Source organism: Carassius gibelio, chromosome A22, assembly GCF_023724105.1.
Source record: "Carassius gibelio isolate Cgi1373 ecotype wild population from Czech Republic chromosome A22, carGib1.2-hapl.c, whole genome shotgun sequence".
Classification (NCBI taxonomy): Eukaryota; Metazoa; Chordata; class Actinopteri; order Cypriniformes; family Cyprinidae; genus Carassius; species Carassius gibelio.
Genome location: NC_068392.1, coordinates 13,334,260 through 13,355,683, shown reverse-complemented (window position 1 = coordinate 13,355,683; position 21,424 = coordinate 13,334,260). Strand labels below are relative to the sequence as shown.

The following is a 21,424-nucleotide window of genomic DNA, read 5'->3' as shown; positions in this document are numbered from 1 at the left end:
CTTTCTCCAGTCAGATGGCGTTTAACCTTTGCCTGTTTGTAACCGTTTCTGGGTAACTAACCGGGTTTGATAAAAAAGTTTGAGGACGATTCAGTCCAGTGATGGGGACCAAATGTGGTCACTTAAAACAAGAACTTTGTTGAGATGAATTAAATGTTAGGCTTTTTCTTTACTAGACGTCTTCACTAGGCTATATATATATTACATGTTATATGTTTTTTGGACATTTTAACGTGGTAATACAACTAGGGACCTTATTGCACCATATATACTTGAATATAATCATAATCTTTTGGTACTGTAGCCTGACTAAAGCACTTTTTTGCTAGGCTAATTTACACAGGAACATATTAAATACGTGGCAGACGAAACGTAAATAAATGTTGCTAACTTTTTCCAAATTTATTGTCTTTAAAGTAAACAAAGTGAGTGCGTTCTCTCTCTCTCTCTCTCTCTCTCTCTCTGTCTCGCCGTCTCCGTGAGGGGGCGTGGCCACACAGCAGGGTGGGTGGAGCGAGAATAACACAGTAATCTGCGAGACAAGAGAGAGAGAGAGAGACCGACCACATCTGGAGGAAAATAAAGAATCATCACTTCATGTCCTCCACCCTCTGTCTTATTCTCCTCCCTCTCTCTCCGTCTCTTTTTCAGACTGGGGAATGAGCTGGAGACAGTAGACAGGCGTCGTAAGCAAGCGATGCTCCTTTGAAATGTATTTATTTTAGAACGATTCATCGTAACTTGACACAATTCTATATCTCCTGACAATTTGATCTGCTCGTACTCTAACGAAACAGTTTGCGTGTTTAGTCTAAGTACAGCATTTAGAGTTGGATATGGTCAACTGGATCCAGGAGTGTTTTTGATGAAGACATCTGGCGCTTTAACCGTTCCGCGTTAAACGGACCGCGCGCGCGCTTCGAGTCGACTCAGCGGTCACGTATCTCGGAGTCAGACGGAGCGTCTTCATTGAGGTAAAACCGTCGGGCATGTCGCGCACATCTGGACAAGCAATCCGTGTCAGCGCACATCTAGAAAAAAGATTAAGGATGTGTGCGCGCGTGTGTTATTCTGCCCCAAGTTTTATCCAGACGGTCTGACCCAGTTTCTTAAATACTGAATAGCTATCGAATACTACTGAACTGGGATAGGTTTGGTAAACAGACTCCGTCATGAATAGAGACCGCCTGGTGTTATATAACTTGTGACAGTCATGTCAGGGCAGCTACAGGTGCGAACGAGGACACCTGAGCGCGTGGGAGCTTCGGATGCTGTTATGTGATTTTACAAGGCTTTTCATGTGTGTTTTTTCATGTGTGTTATTATAATGCGCGCTCTATATTTCATGTTTGTTTATTTTTTTGTTTAGTGGATTGTGTGAAAACCTCGTAATTTACAGTCAGTCTTTAATTATGCAAAGTTAACCCCTTCAGCATGAAACAAGACCCTTATGTTTCATGTCCTTATGGTTTTTTTTTTTTTTTTTTTTTTTTTGTGTCAGGGCCAACTCCTGCATTATTGTGATATCTTGTCGTAGCTAATCAGAAAAGCTTTTCATAACCATTTAATGTTAAAATAGTACTGTTGGCTTGCTAACTTAAGCCCTTCGGCATGATACAAGATCCTTTCATGTCCTTATGGGGTTTATTTACATTTTATGTCAGGTTAAACTAAGAACCCATCCTTTGTTATTGTGATACCTTGTCTTAGCAAATCAGACGTTTTTTTGTAATCATTTAACATTAAACTAGTAGGCTAAATTGTTGGCTTGCTAACTTAGGACATTCAGCATGATAAAAGACCCATATGTTTTGTTTCCCAATAGTGTTTATTTAATAATAATATTGGGTAAAACTATAATCCCATCCTGCATAATTGTAAAACCTATTTGTTACCACTAGTAGCCATTATTAGCTTGCTAACTGAAAACAGCATGTTTACGTTTGACAGTTTTAGCTCCAGTAACAAGATGTGATAGCTAATTTAACAGACAGATTACAAAAAAATACATCATATAAAATTTTTCGCAAAGGAAAATAACAATTTGAGGGGAGATGTATATTCAGTTAAATAAGTCGTACTGTTTTGAGGTCTGATTTTTACAAGCCATGTCTACTGGTTTTTCTATATACACATTTTATTCGCAAACTATTATATATGCCGTCTACCTTAACTAAGGTTCATTATCACTCACATATATCGCAGATGCACACAAGTAACCAAGATTAAGATTAAGATTAAAATGTGCATTCAAATATGCATTTATTGAAAAACCCATATTGATGACTGCTAATCTGATTATGTGGGCGTTTGCCGTGTCCAGCTCAGTCTCTTATGCCAGTACTTTGGGAGGTTCGCAGTGCAACGTCAAGCCCAGTCCTGATGCAACAAACTGCAACATTAACAGAGGGTCTGAGGAATGGAACGAGAGACAGATTGTGGATGAATTTGTGGCCGAGGGAGTATGCGTATGAATGTTTCAGTGGGTTGTGAGATATTGTTTGCCGTGATTACAGAGGGATGTGTCCGTCGTACATCAGTTTTGACTTATAATGTGGTCTTCGCTTTTGCATTGGGGTTCGTTGGGTTCGCTGGAGAGAATGGGTGAGGAAAGACAGAAGGGAGAGATGAAACCACACATTCTTTTCTCGTGAAACACCAACCACCAATGGCTACTTCTGAAATTCTTCAGCTCTATTAGCTCCTTATTTAACTTTACATAAACGAGGATGCCTTGTTCAGCATTTCCAAGAGAAACAGAGAATTCCTGAGCTCCCACCCTCCATTTTCTCTTCATCAACCCTTACGTCTCTCGTTTTATTTTTCTCAGTCTCTCCCTTTGGCTTGAGTTTGAGGTTGGACTGAGTTCCTGGAGGCCTTCCGAATCATGAGCAAGGGGAGGAGGAAAGGCATGGAAAGAGAGAGCGAGTGAGGAGAGAAATATGAGAGAGCGCGAGAAGGGAGAAAATGATCAGTCTGGAGAATCTCGAACTGCACTTAATCCACACCGTCCGTTTGATTCTCAGCCCTGCCGTTCTCCCAGACTTCCTCTTCGCTCCACGTCGCTGGAGAAACTGTGCGCGATTGCTGCGTTGGGTCCGCAGCTGGTTCTTGTTATTGTTTATGAGGCTGGCTCTCTCTTTGCATTTCTAATTAAAAGCGCAGTGGAAACAAATTGGGTGAATCTGCTGTGGCCAGAGGAATCTGTGTACAGTATGTGTGTCTGGATGACAGACTATACAGAGAGAGAGAGAGAGAGAAGGGGAGAAGAAGGAATGGGAAATTTAGAAGAGGGGAGGCTGTGTTGACCTTGTTCTGTTGCCAGACGCAGGGGGTGGAGAGTGAAAGAGCGATGGAGAAAGAGAGAGGGAGCGATTTGGCGCTCATTGACTTCTGTAGGATGTTGTTGTTTCGAGTGATTCATTATTTAGCTGTGTTTTGTTCTCCACCCGAATCATGTTATGGATGAACGGCAGAGAGGGTTTTTTAAGGGGGACCTCGGAAAATTTGAGAGGGGGGAAAAATTAACAATAAGAAATAAAAACCAAATACACATAAAGTAGCTTTAGATAGCTTTAACATGTTGGCTACTTGTTTTAAACTACTTTGGATTTTATATATGGTTAATTATTCAAATAAATATTATAAAGAAATTGTTAAACAAACAATGTATTTAAAGTCTTTAATTGCACACGCACACACACACACACATAAAATATAAAACTTTTACCACCAAAAATAAATGGTTAAATAAGTAAATAAATAGTCAAATAAATTACATAATTTAATGTAATGTCATTTCAATCTTTCTATATAAATAATTAGTAATATATAATCCATGCTTTTAAAAATCAAGATACATTGTACCCTTTCTTTTTTCTGTTTCTGGCTCTGTCTCATGCTAGACACTGAGATTGCAGGCTAAATAATGGGATTGCATCACTGAGGAAGGAGGGAGTGAAAAAGAGAAATAGGAAAGGAATGATCACCCACTGCTTTTCATTGTGAGTCGACAAAAGGAGGGAAAGAGCCAACATTTCAGACACTTGCAGATGTGGAAGAATGAGAAACCTATTGAATGTTACCAGGAGGTTGATATGTTCAGAAATATGTGTATTATTTGTGGTGCTTGTACAGTATGTATCAGTGTTTGTGTGGATATAAAGCCCAGAAAGTAAGGGTGGAGCTTGAGGAAGAAGTTAGATTGAAAACAAACCCCCATGCCAGAAACTGAGAGTGAGGGAGGGACATGGATGGAGATGACGGGAAGTGTTCAGCACCCAAACCTTTTGCAATACTGTGTAATATCATAGAGAGAGGGAATAAGAGGGGAATATATATATATATATATATATGTGTGTGTGTGTGTGTGTGTGTGTGTGTGTGTGTGTGTGTTTAAACAAATTGTAAAGAACTTTAATATCTGCCATAACCTGAAAATAATCAGTGTTGGGGAAAGTTACTTTTAAAAGTAATGCATTACAGTTATACAGTATTGTGTTACTCCATAAAAAATTACTTAGTTACTTTTTTATAGAAAGTAATTTTATGGAAACCAAATACTTTTTAATACTTTAATGGAGAATAGTTCCATCGCTTTTGAAAAAGTAATGCATTATGTTACATTTGAGTTACTTTTTGTCATCTGAGCTGGGCATGCTTAATTATTTTTAATAAAAAAAATAACAAAGTCAACTGTAAAAAGGCCCTTTCACACCAAATGTGAAATTAATAAGCGTCAGCCTGAAGCCTCTGCAAAAACAAAGTAACTTTGGCTATTTATTTGAAAAAGTAAAAATGCGTTCTTGTAAATTTAACTACTTTACTAGTTACTGAAAAGAAAAATAATCTGATAATGTAATTACCCCAACACTGAAAATAATTATAAAACAGATTTTTTTTACTATGGCGCGTTCATAATTACACCTAGTGGTGTTTTACTTTTAGACCCTCTTGTACAAACACACAGATGTGGAGCCAGAAGCCCTCTCTTCATCAGTTATTCCTCTGCTTCACAGAAAGAACGCGAGATGGGAGGAAAAGAATGAAGGAGAGCAAAGAACTCAGATCTTTGTAATGCATTCTGCATGTTTTGACTGCAGTGGGGCTGCTGGTGTGATGAACTACACGTGTGTGTGTGCGTGACTTGTCTGGCAGAAAGAAATGTAAATGACTTACAGTTGCTGAAGTGAACGTGGAGCTGCACGTGTGTGGGAGTGTGTCTGCGTGTGAGGGAGAGACATGGTATTCCCTTCAACAAAATGAGCTGCAAAATCACAGTTGGTGCCACTGTCAAGAGTCATAATGGAAAAAGAAAAAACAATGTTTCCATATAAAAATATGGTTTGATTTTTCTCAGGCTGGTGGATGAAAGCCATGCTGTCGCTGGACGAGCCCCTGGACTTGAAGATTTCCTCTGGCCGTGACAGGACGCTGAGAATGTCCATCTGCGCCCCGCTGCACTTTTCCCGCGCTCGAATATCCCGTGCTTTGCACAAGCCCAAAAGCCCTGGTTAGTTAACTGACCACACAAGCCACTTCAGTTATAACATGCACCGCTACTGTCATATACAGTATTGTTCAAAATAATAGCAGTACAATGTGACTAACCAGAATAATCAAGGTTTTTCGTATATTTTTTTATTGCTACGTGGCAAACAAGTTACCAGTAGGTTCAGTAGATTCTCAGAAAACAAATGAGACCCAGCATTCATGATATGCACGCTCTTAAGGCTGTGCAATTGGGCAATTAGTTGAATTAGTTGAAAGGGGTGTGTTCAAAAAAATAGCAGTGTGGCATTCAATCACTGAGGTCATCAATTTTGAGAAGAAACAGGTGTGAATCAGGTGGCCCCTATTTAAGGATGAAGCCAACACTTGTTGAACATGCATTTGAAAGCTGAGGAAAATGGGTCGTTCAAGACATTGTTCAGAAGAACAGCGTACTTTGATTAAAAAGTTGATTAGAGAGGGGAAAACCTATAAAGAGGTGCAAAAAATGATAGGCTGTTCAGCTAAAATGATCTCCAATGCCTTAAAATGGAGAGCAAAACCAGAAAGACGTGGAAGAAAACAGAAGACAACCATCAAAATGGATAGAAGAATAACCAGAATGGCAAAGGCTCAGCCAATGATCACCTCCAGGATGATCAAAGACAGTCTGGAGTTACCTGTAAGTACTGTGACAGTTAGAAGACGTCTGTGTGAAGCTAATCTATTTTCAAGAATCCCCCGCAAAGTCCCTCTGTTAAAAAAAAGGCATGTGCAGAAGAGGTTACAATTTGCCAAAGAACACATCAACTGGCCTAAAGAGAAATGGAGGAACATTTTGTGGACTGATGAGAGTAAAATTGTTCTTTTTGGGTCCAAGGGCCACAGGCAGTTTGTGAGACGACCCCCAAACTCTGAATTCAAGCCACAGTACACAGTGAAGACAGTGAAGCATGGAGGTGCAAGCATCATGATATGGGCATGTTTCTCCTACTATGGTGTTGGGCCTATTTATCGCATACCAGGGATCATGGATCAGTTTGCATGTGTTAAAATACTTGAAGAGGTCATGTTGCCCTATGCTGAAGAGGACATGCCCTTGAAATGGTTGTTTCAACAAGACAATGACCCAAAGCACACTAGTAAACGGGCAAAGTCTTGGTTCCAAACCAACAAAATTAATGTTATGGAGTGGCCAGCCCAATCTCCAGACCTTAATCCAATTGAGAACTTGTGGGGTGATATCAAAAATGCTGTTTCTGAAGCAAAACCAAGAAATGTGAATGAATTGTGGAATGTTGTTAAAGAATCATGGAGTGGAATAACAGCTGAGAGGTGCCACAAGTTGGTTGACTCCATGCCACACAGATGTCAAGCAGTTTTAAAAAACTGTGGACATACAACTAAATATTAGTTTAGTGATTCACAGGATTGCTAAATCCCAGAAAAAAAAAAATGTTTGTACAAAATAGTTTTGAGTTTGTACAGTCAAAGGTAGACACTGCTATTTTTTTGAACACACCCCTTTCAACTAATTGCCCAATTGCACAGCCTTAAGAGCGTGCATATCATGAATGCTGGGTCTTGTTTGTTTTCTGACAATCTACTGAACCTACTGGTAACTTGTTTGCCACGTAGCAATAAAAAATATACTAAAAACCTTGATTATTCTGGTTAGTCACATTGTACTGCTATTATTTTGAACAATACTGTACATCTCAACGGAATGATGCGATTTATATTATAAACTTACAGTAATGGGGATTTTTGTAGTCATTCCTGAATGAATCACTGTTTTTGAACAAATCAGCTAAATATTGATTCAGTGTTTTATTCATAAAAACAGTATTTTTAATAAATCAATCAGCATTTTCTTTAACAAATTGGTTCAATAAATGATTCAATGACTCACTCACTGAAGAATGTCACTTGTTTAGTTCCTGAACGAATCAGCCGTTTTGAACAAAATATTGAACGAATGATTCAAAGACAGCTGGGCAACTATGTCCGAAATTGCATATTCTCACTTCTTTTGAATAAGTAATTACTTTGCATCTTAGTATAAGTTGCATCAGTCCAAAAATACGTCATGACGAGGAAAAAAACATATAAGTCGCACTGGACTATAAGTCGCATTTATTTAGAACCAAGAGAAAACATTACCGTCTTTAGCCGCGAGAGAGCGCTCTATGTGTTCAGTGTAGACTACAGGAGCAGTGAGCAGCATAGAGCGCCCTCTCGTGGCTGTAGATGGTAATGTTTTCTCTTGGTTCATTTCTCTCGGTTCATGTCAAATTAATTTTGATAAATAAGTCGCACCTGACTATAAGTTGCAGGACCAGCCAAACTATGAAAAAAAGAAAATACGGTAGTTGGTCATCTGGGTAGTTTTCACCTACTGTCTTATGAATACTATGGAACTGGACATACTACTTTCGCATAATGTTTTTTTTCTGCTCTATAGTAGAGAAGTACGCATATTCGTAGGCAGCCAATGTCACCGATTTCATTCCTCAGCTGATTTAAATAAATCAGTTGAATGAATGATTCAATAACTTAATCAGTGTGTTTGAACAAATCGGTTCAATCAATGAATCAGTGACTCAATTATTGTGACTTCTGCCACCTTCTGCATAACACTGTAACTGCAGAAAGAGTCACTGAAAAATCCCCACCACTACTGCATAGACTGACAGTCTATACCACAGCCTCAGCTGTACAAAAACGAACCTCCTTTCTTCTAATCTCCAGATGCAGCTGACAAGGACATGTCAGATTCCTCATCGTCCACGGTGGTAGATCTGAGTCTGTCTCCATCTTCCTCTCCCTCACCACCCTCTCCTATAGATAGTGGCGCCAGCTGGAGCCCCAGAGCGCCTCTTCTGGCCTCAGTGAGTAACTTATACCTCAAACTCTACGACTTCTTACATAACAACATCGTTCAAATCTGTGTGGTAAATGGATTCAGATTATTTCAATCACTTTCAAGAATCAAAGTACAATTTCTGAGATCTCAGAAGCCACTTCATGTGCACTCAAAAGGATGATTCACCCAAAAATGAAATTTACCACCGATTTAGTCACCCTCAAGCCATGTTAGGTGTATGTGACTTTCATCTTTCAGACTAAAACTATTGCAGTTATATTATATTGCCCCTATTATGCCATTCTGTGAGTGTAATCTATCTGCAAAGATGTGAAGCCGTCAGTGCACGTTAAATAAAGTTATTGTCTCTCTCAAAAAAAAAGAAAAGAAAAAAGAATTGGCTCTGAATCACCTAAATGAGTCGTCAGGATGATGAATCCCACATCACTGCCGGCCTATATTCTACGTTAGCCGGCCAATTTGACAACGTTGACAACAAGAAGACGCTGTGTCCTAGGCTGTGAAAGTAAATTTGTCAGTGTTTGGTTTTGCTCAGCCCTAGCAGTTTTTAGAGCCTGTCTATAGCTGGACATACTGTATTTCCATGCAATTCTAAAAACTTCCAAGTTAGTTTTTCTCCATTTGCGTTCAAGACTACGAGTTTCTTTCTTGAGAGAGTGAGTATTACTGCTATACCATGGCACAGTACGTTTTTCTCTAACCTTTTGCCATGTTGTCAGTAATTTCGTCTAATTCGTGTGTATTTTTGGGTACAAATAGCAGTTGAGATAGATCAGGCAGGTTATTTGCGAATCTTTCTTTGGTGGCTGGAACAATAGTTCTGCCCAGACGGTATCGCTGCGACATATAGTTAATATCAGTCATACGTAGCATGATACAAGGAAATGGTCTGTAATATCATCACTTTGAGGTACAATATCTATAGCAGTAAGATCGATTCCATAAGATATAATTAAATCTAGTGTATGATTAAAACGATGAGTGGGCCCGGTGACATTTTGCTTGACTCCAAAAGAGTTTACGCATAGTTTACGCAGTAAACTAATGTATCATTTGTATTATCAACGTGAATATTAAAATCTCCCATGATTAGCGCCTTATCAACTGTAACTAGAAGGCCTGAGAGGAAATCTGCTAATTCTTTTAGGAATTCTGTATACGGCCCTGGTGGTCTATACACAGTAGCCAGAGCAAGAGATACATTAGATTTCTTTTGCATGTCTGACAGTGTAACATTAAGCATATATATATATATATATATATATATATATATATATATATATATATATATATATTGTAGCAACACCTCCGCCACAACCAGTCTGACGGGGCTCATGCTTATAACAGTAGTTTGTAAATGTAAATATCCGTGATCATTTCATCTACAAAAACTGCTTTGGGGGTGATTGATCTAATGTTTAGAAGCCCAGACTTTTAAAAAAAATTGTTTTTTTTAATTTATTTTACATTTTTCTGGTTAAATCACGATCAGATTTTTTCTAGAGCCTGTATTAAATGTATATTTTGACCTCACTATTCGGGGAACAGATCCAGTCTCAATAGATTGGACAGTGCAAGTATTTCTGTCATTTACGCGGGTGGAACAAAAGTCATCATAATAGTCATTTGAGCAAAGTGTCCTGGAGATGTTGTCAGAGAGCAGCTCCGCTCCGACTCTGCTGTGGCACGAATTGATTTTAACCACTGATTCTTCAGCCTCATCCTTTGGATGTGATAATAAACTGCATTCACTTTCAAAGCACAAGGCACAGCATCTTCTTGATCGTTATCGGCACTTCAATGCCTTCAGGAATGCCAAATGGCCCTTTTGTTATTCAAGATAGGTTTGGGACGGGAAAACAGAAGTCTTTGATTTATCTTTTACCCTACAGTAGAATGGTTTGAGGGTGAGTAAATCATGGGGTAATAAATTTTTTTGGGGTGGTGAACTATCCCTTTAAAATGTGTTTTTAGCTTTCTGTGGCATAAACAAAATTTCTTTGACAAATAAATGTAATTGTACTGGAAGAGAGACTGCCTTATGCATCACTACCATAATTCAGTTCCCCTCCACACTAATTCATTTCAATCCAGTCTCACACAGTGTCCTGATCTGAACCCTTTCTAGGATCAAAAATAAAGGGTAGGTTTGGGAACATGTCCGGACTTGTTTGGCAATGTGGTGGTCTCTTACTCCCCAACCAAGATGAGTCAGACATGATTCAGAAACAAATTACTGATAAATAAGCTCTTCTACTTGCAGGAATCTGAAAGCACCACATACCATGAGGACGGCGCCTCTCATCCTCCAGGTTTCCAGTTCTTTCTGCCAATTGGTGCAGAGGGTCCCCTGTGCCTGCCCTCCTCAATGCTGATTGGCCAGCACTCCCCTGAGCCCTCGAGTGATGAACAGCTGGCCTGCCGCTGGCTAAAGGTGAGTGACAGAGAGTTGGTATTACTGTTCTCTTTCATATGTTCATTCAATGTTAAAACCTATAGAGAGTGCGCCTATACTGAGCTAGTGGACATGTTAGCGAGTGCTACCAAAAAGATTAGTATTGAGTGGCCAGAGGAACTACGTGAGTCCCAGTCCTCTAAGCTCGTGGAGCGCGTCTTTAGTGGCCCTAATCTTGTCCTCCATGGAGAAAGCTGCCATTTTTCAGCGATCTGCATCACAAAATCTCAGATCTTGGAAGCAGCCTTTCTCTGCTTGCCTAGTGGGCTCTGTGGATCCGGCAATCAAGGACACGCTGGCTGCTAACCTCACAACCGGCTATATGGATGACTAGCTTATCTTGGACCATGCCAGTGATTTGGTTGAGTCATCACAGAGACGTTCTTCTTTAACACCTTCGATATCTTGACATCAGTGTGAACACTCAGAAGAGTGTTCTCATCCCTGCTCAGAGGACCATTTTCTTGGGAGTCAAAAGGTGTTTTTTGGTACCAAAAGGTGTTTGAACCGTGTCAAGCTAGGCCATCATGTTTCGATATCAAACGCGTAGGGGATTTGCAGGGTCTGTCTGTTAGCAAGTCATCCATGGAGTTTGCTCCGGGCCTTGTTAAAATATTTCTATGGCCCAGACCCGGTTATGTCCCCAAGGTCTTGTCCATTTCATTTAGCTTCCAGGTGGTCATGCTTCACTCCTTCCTTCCTTCCTTCCTCCTTTTGCTTCTGTTGAAGAGGATAGGCTTCACCTGCTCTGCCCTGTTTGAGGTTTGAAGCTCACCCTCGAATGTATTTTTGAAGGGAACTGATTGTCTTGATGTCATTTTGATTTAATCTTTCCTATAATGTCAGATAAAGTAGCGTTCACGAGTGCAGCACTGTTTTGATAACAGCCGTTACTGGGGAAGCCACTATTTCTGCCTGCTAAACCACCTCCAGCTGGGAGAGAATGAATTTGCATTTTCAATAAGCCTGTCTGCTGATTTACATTATATTCATATATATTTCCCCCCGGGGGAAGTGCCGCTACACATAATGTGTAAATCTGTGGGAAACACTGGACTATCTAGAAACAATGCACTAAATCCACTCCAGAAACTTTAGAAAGTACATAGCAAACTTGTATCAATATCTTTCTTCTGCTAAACACAGAAAACACATTTTGAAGAATGTGGATAACCAAATAGCTGATGGTAGCCATTGACTTCTATACAGTGTTGGGCAAGTTACTTTTAAAAAGTAATTAGTTACAGTTACTAGTTACTTCTTCCAAAAAGTAACTAAATTAGTTACTCAGTTACAAATTTTAAAAGTAACTAGTTACTTAAGAAAGTAACTATTGCGTTACTTTCAAGTAAAATTTAATTTTAAATGCTCAAATGTGACCCCACCTCTACCCCTCTTTAAAGGAACTTAAAATACATGTGCATGTTCAATTATTTATGATAAATCTGAATATTATAATGAAATGGACACTTAATACAATACATTATTAACAGAAACATGAAACATTGTACACACATCTAAAAAAAAATGTTGCTGTGGGACAAAGTGAGACTAGCCTCCAATCAAATACCATGTATGTAGATATTATGTTTATATAGTGGATCAATGCAAATAACACGATAGATTTTTGGGAACTTTGATATTTCCTTTTATTGTTTCTTTAATTTCTTGAAGGAAAAAGTAATGTATATACTTCCATTTAGAGAAGGCTACTTTTGGATTATTTGGGCTCCTTGCCATACCTGTCTCTCGTTGACTGACTGGCTTGTGTTGTTCCTTGTGTGTCCTGTCCTGTCCGACTATGCGTTATGATGGGTTGTTCGCAATTCATGAGCGTTAGTGATGATGGATCGACTCGTTCGCGAATGAGCTTTTGAGGAGTCGTTCGCGATTCGCGAATGAGCCGACTCTAAGAGCCGGCTTTTTTAGTTGAATTTCGGGAGCTGGCTCGCATATCTGAAGAGCCGACTCTATTTTTTTTTTAAATTTAGCCTATAGAAATTAAATAATTATGTAATAAAAATTGAAATATTATAGTCAAAGTCATTTAAAGAGCCGTTTGTGAGCCAAAGAGCCGGTTCTTTTCAGTGAGCTGAGTCAAAAGAGCCGAATTCCCATCACTACTATGCGTGCTTTCGAACACCCGCCCAACTCTACCTCTGATTGGCTTACAATGAAATTTTACTCTACCTCAGCCAATCGTCAGCATTTATGCGCTTGTCTCGTGCTCTGCCCACTAACCAAGGAAGAACAGTAAAAAAAAGTATTTGCCTCTCGCTCAGAGATCTAGTTGGTCTGATGGAAAAAAAAAAAAAAAAAAAAAAACAGCTTCATCATCAGTTATAGTAACGCGCCGCATTTTTTGGCAGTAACGGTAACGGCGTTATTAAGATGAGAAGAGTAATCAATTAGATTACTCGTTACTGGAAAAAGTAATGCCGTTATTAACGCCGTTATTTATAACGCCGTTATTCCCATCACTGCTTCTATAGTATGAAAAAATACTATGGACATCAATGGCTACCATCAATTGTTTACCCAGTTGCTTATTACCTCAAAATAACTTTATCTGTGTTCAGCAGAACAACAACAACAACAAAAAATCATACAAGTTTAGAACTTGAGGGTGAATATTGTTGACAGAATTTTCATTTTTTGGTGAACTATCTATCAAAGTCCATGATATTAGATATTAAAAGAGCTATTCACACATTTTATCCTTCTGTTCTCCTTTTCTTCCTCCCTGCTCCTGCTCCGCTCTCTGTCTTTACTCTGTAGTGCCATCTGCTGTTCGAGAGCCTGCAGGATCTGGTGGACCATGTGAATGACTCGCATGTGAAACCAGAGAAGAATTCAGGATACTGCTGCCACTGGGAGGGCTGCGCACGCAAGGGAAGAGGATTTAATGCCAGGTCAGAAAACATGCACGCATTCAAATGATTTAACATTTCTTCTTTAAAACAAGTGCAAATTTGTCTTATGCAAATTTGTTTTTGAATTTATATAATGTGAAGTAGGCCTATTTGGATATTTTTGCTGGAAAATTAGAAAAACATACATATATATATATATATATATATATATATATATATATATATATATATATATATATATATATATATATATATATATATATATATATATAAGAGAGAGTAAATGTTAAAGTTCCATCCACTCCAAGATATTGAGAAACTTAAATGCATATCGAATGTTTGCTTTTGTATAGTGTGCGTACATCACTAATCCGGGGTCCATTTGTATAACGCAGGTACAAGATGCTGATTCATATCCGCACACACACCAACGAGAAACCTCATCACTGCCCTACCTGCCACAAGAGTTTCTCACGCCTAGAGAACTTGAAGATACACACCCGCTCACACACAGGTGAGACAAACACATTTGCAGTATGGACCTGTATATAAAAAATGCACCAAAAATGCAAAAACAGATATGGCACACACATAAAATCCCATTAGTGCACAATAGGGTCTGAAATCTCAGAGGTAGATACCAATACCAGTATAATTCGACTTTAATGTGCTGCTCAAGACCTCCTTTATTTAAAGATTGACATACTAATGTCAATATTAAAAAATAAAGCAATGTCTAAGCCTTCAGTTTTTCTGATTCAAGTAAATAGTGCTTCAAATAAGAAGTCAAGTGTGTTAATCAAGTCAAGTATAATGAAGGTTAAATAACAAGCTATTCATTTTAACATTCATTAGTAAAATAACTATAATAAATACAGATATAATAAAGAAAGCTACACATAAAGTAAATGGTAGGCCTACTTGATGTTTTACGTAAATAAATATATTCAGTAAGTAATAATAATTATTAATATTAACTTTGATAGTGACGAGGGCCTGCATTTTTTCTCTTTTATACCATGGGGTTAGATTACTACACACGCCTTTTACACAGTCTCACACAATTTCCTTTTTATGGAAGGAAATTAAATTTTATTATTGATGATAACAGCAGAAACCTAAGTAGCCTGACTTGTAAGGTGCATCACTCAAATTTATTCAGTGAAATCACGGCCTTTTGAAGTTTAATCATCATATTAATCTATATAGCAATTCTTGTCTCTCCATCCCCAAATGTAAGACCTCTTATAATTAAGATTTTCTGTATCATTTATGAGTTTTCATGGCCTTACATTTGAATGATTTAACTGAAGACTTTTTAAGGACCAAAATGCTCCTCTGGGCCTCTTTGGTCACTATTGACTGAACATTTTTACATCCATAACACACACACAGTCAGAAAAAAAAACCCCTCTAACATTCCCACACATCAACATCTTCCCACACAAAAAGACAAGTCTCTACAGGCTTGTGCCGTCTGGTTGTGAAAGTATGTCCTTCTCGACCCCTGCATTCCTCCAGTACAGCCTTTGATTATTTCTTGCTCTTCTGCCCTCTCAGGAGAGAAGCCATACATCTGTCCTTACGAAGGCTGCAACAAGCGCTACTCAAACTCCAGCGACCGCTTCAAACACACGCGCACGCACTACGTCGACAAACCCTACTGCTGTAAAATGGTGGGCTGTCTGAAGCGCTACACCGACCCCAGCTCTCTCCGCAAACACATCAAGGCACACGGCCACGCTGTAGTGCAGGAGCGTGCTGCCTCGCCCAGAAGCAACAGGCTGGATGGTGTCTCATCGATGGATCGACCTTACCCTGGAGCGGCTCGTTTCGTCCTACCAGGTGCGGCGACGACCTTATTTGGGGCTCACACCTACGCTGGACCCCTTAGCGGTCATCCCCTGGATCTCTCCAGGCTCAGTCCGCTTTTAGGAGCCAGGCCGGTGCTGTACCCCAACTCAGGTGCTCTTGGGCTTGGGAAGGTGCCTATCCTGCACCCCTTGTTGTTGCCGCCATTCGGTCTCGGTTTGGGTCAAACTGAAAGAACAGTTGTTGAAGAAGATGATGATGTTGATGATGAAAATGAAGGCAGGATGGGAGTAGGACGAGGCCCTCACTCATGGGTCGTGATTCCTCCGGGCATGCTGTTCTTGAAACAGATGGCAAGCACGTAAAGAGACTCATAAACCGTGTTCACACTACACACCAATCTGATTTGGATTTCAAATCAGATTACGGTCTCATTTTGCAAGCGCTGAAATCAGATTGATCATGTTATGTCCCAAAAATGATTGTTTAGATTTTAATTGGATTTTGAACTGTTCACGAATTTGGTGTGAATCTAGTTCGTCTGTTTTCCGTTCACACTACAAAAGCTAAACTGGTTTGAACCAGATATGCCAAAAAACGCTTCTTTTGATTCCAGACAAGGCCTTATGGGCCGTTAACACCAATAACAATAACTTTCGGAAATAGCCATTTTCCAGCTGATAAAAAATTGACAGCCAGTCAGAATCCACCCAACTTTAAAGAGCATGAGTGTTTAAAGCAACAAGCAAAAAAATAACTACAGTGTTTACTTACATTGAACAAAAGGTTGTTGTCCATTTATGTGAACTCTATTATAGTTATCGTTATAGTTATCTTTATAGTCGTTGTTAAAAGTGTGAATGAGCCACTCACTTCAGTACTTGCAATTTACAAGGAACGGGGTGTTGGCTTTTAAGGGAATAATCTGGGAGAGTGTAATTACAGAATGTTTAAATAGGCAAAACAAAGGTAATTCCAATATTTACTTTTTTTCCCCCAGTACTTCTTGGTACAATGAGCAGAATTCATGCACCATCAGTGCACAATATCAATCAGTATGTCATGAAAGACGTCAGAATGTATGTAATGTGATGTCAGGCAAGAAATTAAGAGAAGGTGGTGCTTCATAATTAATAGTATGCCCTTGATTTGCGTAATGGTCTCCTGGAGAATGTTGACAGTGACCAAACAGAGAACAGGATGTGATATGAAAAGCATACATATGACACACGTTTTTAGATTTATGCTAAAATGCACCTGCTATGAGCTAACAAAGCTTTGTCTACTAAAACTATAGGACACTGAAAAGGCCGGATATGTTCATTTATAATAATAATAACAACAATAAAAACTAAAACACTAAAATCTGTAGTTTTTAATGCTACAAGTGAATTTATACATTACAGCAATTTAATGTAAGTATGAAAAAGGATATTCATCTTGATATTAACTTTTAAAAGTGCCATTCAGTTTGTTAATTGTTGTTAACGTTAAATTAACGTTAAATGAGCATTAAAACGCAACGATAAATAAAAAAGAAATGTTAAAATATAAAATATAACCAATTTGGTAAGTAATGTAGTGTCTATAAAATGAACTAGTTGTTGAAGCAGATGTGTGGCTTATTCGCAAATTTTAAAATCTGTATGTTTCTCACAACCAAGAAGTAAACAATTTGGGACATATCGTTACTTACAAAGTTACATTTAAATTATGACTTAGCGAATTGAGCAAAGACGTGCACCCTGATTGCTATAAGTAATCATCAGTTTGTGTTTCATTATTAGCCATTTAATGGTGCCGCTTTATGTTTTGTATGTTTCGACGACGAGACATTGACTATGTCAAAATCATGTGATGACATGAGTCCACTTGGACTCCACTATTTGTTATCCATTATTTAATCCTATGGTTAGCAGATTGGTAAACCTTTATGCATGGCTGACCTTTCTCATTTAAGTGTAAAACCAGAGCCCGGTTTGCACCGGGAACTGCATATATAATGTTGTATAACTCTTATTTGATATCTGCCATGCATAATGGATAAATGCTAAGACTATGGCCTATCATGGTCAGCTTGTGTGTCGTAATGAACTATATTTGCACAGGATATTTTATTGATTTTTTACCAATACCAAGTGCCTTATATTGTAAGGTTGTTATTGACAAAATATGATTTACGAAATCCATTTGGATGTATACTTTCAGTTCTTGTATGTATATTTTACCAGATTTAGTTCAACAGGTTTTCCTGACGTTGAGGCTAATGCCTCATGAAGTTGAGCTAATGCTAATGTGTCTTACCACAGGACGTCTGTCAATGTGACCGGAATGAAATAGAGGACAATGATGCATAAGTCCAATAAAGAGTGCAATGACTAAAGTGTATACAGTGTGTTTATCTAAAGGAGATTTACAGGCTTTCGATTGTTTCGACTTTCAAATTGTTTGGTTAGCATAATGTGTGGTTTGTACAAATCAATCAGCTGATGCTTATTTTGCATTATTAGTAATACAACTAACAAAAAAGTTTAGAATGAACACCTCCCCTCCTCCCCCTCATCTTCAGTAAACACCTGTATGAGGTGGGAGGGGGCGGAGCCACCTATAATTCTACAGCAGCTTTACCTCTTAGTTTTTCAGCTAAAAGAGCTATTGATTGCCCTGAATCCAGATGCACACGTCAAGACATGGAGGTGAAACTGTCCAAGAGAAATGGATGGAAGAGGTGAGGTCTTTTACGATTTAAGGCATGAAACTATGCTAACAATTGATATGCAGATATTTTATGGTCATCTGTTTTAATAATGCAATGATGTTGTAAACTGCAACTGTCCGGATTTGAAAAAATATGCTGAACTGATCATAACTCATAACTGCACTCAATCAGGGACAACTTTACTGAACAAAAACATCAATATAACACTCACTGTACTGTAAATATATTTAAATTTAAATTGAGAAAATTAATTTAGATATACTTTAATCTGAAATAAAGTTAATTTAATTAAAGGTCTTGCAGCTCTGGTAGATGGTGCTAAAAACAAGCAAACAAAACAAAAAAGCCTTAAATACAGCTCACTTTGGACAAAAGTGTTTGAACGTGTAAATTTGAATATACTAAACTTAAAAAGGAATGGGTACCGAGTTGTGAAGTCACTAACTAATGTAACTCCTGAACAGCATGTTTGAAGCTCAAAGTGGGCGGTGCGGGCCGTCGCCATCTTGGAAGTGTGTCACTGCGCAACACTCCCAGATAAACAAAAATGGGCAAAGAGGCGGAAGCTGGTTGCTGAAACCACGCCCACTTATGATGGCTGTGACACTCCAATTCATAATCCACCTGTCACTTAAGTGGCCGCGCTCTTAATTATGCAGTACTTTAAGGCTTAATATATTTTAAACAGATGAGTTATAAAAAAAATTACCTTCCTAATAGTTGTCATAAAGAGCATAATTAGCTATAGACCAAAACTATTTTTGTACCAGGCTGTAAACATATTTTCTGCTGTAAAGTTGGGCATTTTAACATTGGGGAGTCTATTAGACTGACTCCCTTTTGGAGCAGTCTCTAGTGGCCAGTCGATGAATTGCTCAGTCCGAACAAATAGAGGTTGAGTGCAACCACTTTACATCACTATTAACCGTCTGCTGACGGAACAATCAAATTTGCTCACCTGAAATGCTCTCTCTCCCATATTTAAAATCTTCATTTAATGAAAAGATGTATTTAAAACAAACACTTTTTTTTTTTTTGTGGTAATTATGGTGATTTTAATGTTTGATACTGACTCTCAAGAATGTTTATCCATACCATGTTTGTTGTGTCAGCATTACTGGATTTTATCTTATTGCATACCTTTACTTTTTCCCTCCCGTCTCTCTTATGCAGTTTGGGTCGGGACACAGCTCCACACAGGTGTCAGATTAAGACAGGATTCATTCTGCTACTTACACTGGCGTTCTTACTGACTGCCGTTGCTTATGTCTCTGAATTCTCTCTCAAGACTGCTGTGCTCCCTGACACCTTTTATGAAAAAGTGCTAAATCAGACACGCTCCTATTATGTTGTGATCGAGTACCCATCTGCCAGTAAAAATCAAACTAGTCCTTCACAAATTCCTACACAATCCACAGACATGTCAGTGCATCATCATGTGGCTCATCCAAGCAACTATCATTTTATTCTGGATGAACCTGATAAATGTAGTCAGTGGGATCCGTTCCTGGTCTTTATGGTCCCTGTGGCGCCCCATCAGGTAGAGGCTCGTAACGCCATCCGGAGCACATGGGGGAATGAGAGCTCAGTGCAGGGAAAAGCAGTGCTGACTCTGTTCTTGGTGGGTTTGACTGGAGGACCTGAAGCTCAACAGAAGCTGGAGGAAGAGAGCCGTCAACACAGAGATTTAGTGCAGAGCAACTTTGTGGACTCCTACTTCAACCTGACCATAAAGACAATGGTGATCATGGACTGGTTGGCCACTCGTTGCCCTCAAGCATCTTATGCTATGAAGGTTGATTCTGATATGTATATAGGCCTGGAGAACCTGATGAGCCTGCTATTGGCACCCAACACACCCAGAGAGAACTACATTACAGGATTACTGATGTGGGACCGGCCTGTCATCAGAGACAAAAATTCAAAATGGTACGTGTCAGAGGAACTGTACCCTGAACCCAAATACCCCACGTACCTGCTGGGAATGGGATATGTTTTCTCCAATGACCTGTCAGGAAAAATAGTTGAGGCTTCCAAGAAAGTAAAGGCCTTTAACATTGAGGATGCATATGTGGGCGCTTGTCTGAAACAGTTAGGCATTGCACCCTCATCTCCTCCAGACCCTTCACAGTTTAGAGCCTATCTGGGACAATACAAGCGAGATGATTTTCTCAGAGTTATTACAACAATCCTGGGATCCCCGCAGCAGCTAATAGACATTTGGGAGGATCTAAAGAGGCCCACATAAAAGGAATTAAATTGGAATATATTAGTGGTTGCCTTTATTTGATTAATAAAAGACTGTTATGTTGGAGAAAATACAATTCGTTTAAATATCCCATAAATTAAATGGTTATTTATAACAGTATATTTTTAATTATAGCTTTTTTTCTTTTTTAGAATATTTATATTAAGTGATTTAAAATAACAAATGTAAATATTATTTGATTGTTGTAATTTTCAGTTCTGCCACAACTCAAGGTCACATTGGAACCTTCATCTTGTGTTTTGCATATGCAAATGTAAATGAGGTGGCCGCTTTCAGACTACTATAATGCCACAGATCTTCAAGACATTTAGACATTATTTTTGGAACCATCTGAAACACTAAGTTACCTCCTGATGATTATTGGTATTTTTTTTAGTCCTAGTTGGCATCAGAAACAGAATTAAAAACGTTTGCAGATGGAGGAGAATGAATGAAAGATGGGTGGTAACTTGATCCTTTTGAGTAGCAAAACGATTCTAGAAGCTTGCCAGCTCGCTGTGACACACTCCATGGCCTCATCAGGTGTTTCTAAAGGATCTAATTGGTCAAAGAAAGGACAAGGAGGAGCTCAGATACAGTGACTCTGAGATATGTACAAGATCGCTGTTACCCTCAAGACAAGGTATGTTCAAACATTTCACAGAACTGATTTTGTATTATGCAATGACTTCTTATACATAGTTGTAAACGCTACCAAATTATGGTTCTTCGGCTTGCAACAATAACAGAAATCTTTTTGGTAGAACTGTTTTTAATAGCTTCCATAAAGAACCATTCTTTAAAAGAGTGCTATATTGGACCTTAATGGTTTTATAAATAACCTTTTTTAATAATATTAGTATGTTAGTACATCTATCTTGTTAATATCAGTATTATTCATATTATTTATATATATATATTTGTGTTGTCACGATACTTT

General features: G+C 38.6%; 2 protein-coding genes across 2 annotated transcripts; both read left to right on the top strand.

Annotated features, from left to right (window-relative positions):
* The first annotated feature begins 551 nt into the window (after positions 1-551).
* Positions 552-17,900, top strand: LOC127943390 (zinc finger protein GLIS2). Its single transcript, XM_052539859.1, has 7 exons — positions 552-974; positions 5,360-5,512; positions 8,242-8,381; positions 10,641-10,811; positions 13,611-13,744; positions 14,101-14,219; positions 15,266-17,900. The coding sequence occupies exons 2-7, from the start codon at positions 5,368-5,370 to the stop codon at positions 15,880-15,882; spliced, it is 1,326 nt and encodes a 441-aa protein (XP_052395819.1). The 5' UTR covers positions 552-974; positions 5,360-5,367; the 3' UTR covers positions 15,883-17,900.
* A 1,432-nt stretch (positions 17,901-19,332) lies between these two features.
* On the top strand, positions 19,333-20,484 carry LOC127942471 (beta-1,3-galactosyltransferase 2-like). Its single transcript, XM_052538185.1, has one exon. The coding sequence runs from the start codon at positions 19,333-19,335 to the stop codon at positions 20,482-20,484; it is 1,152 nt and encodes a 383-aa protein (XP_052394145.1).
* The last annotated feature ends 940 nt before the right edge of the window (positions 20,485-21,424 follow it).

Excerpts from the sequence above, each read along its gene's own strand:
- LOC127943390 (XM_052539859.1), top strand. The coding sequence starts at position 5,368 with ATGAAAGCCATGCTGTCGCTGGACGAGCCCCTGGACTTGAAGATTTCC. Across the intron at positions 5,513-8,241 it reads GCACAAGCCCAAAAGCCCTG|ATGCAGCTGACAAGGACATG; the intron begins GTTAGTTAACTG and ends TCTAATCTCCAG. Across the intron at positions 10,812-13,610 it reads TGGCCTGCCGCTGGCTAAAG|TGCCATCTGCTGTTCGAGAG; the intron begins GTGAGTGACAGA and ends TTTACTCTGTAG.
- LOC127942471 (XM_052538185.1), top strand. The coding sequence starts at position 19,333 with ATGTTTGTTGTGTCAGCATTACTGGATTTTATCTTATTGCATACCTTT.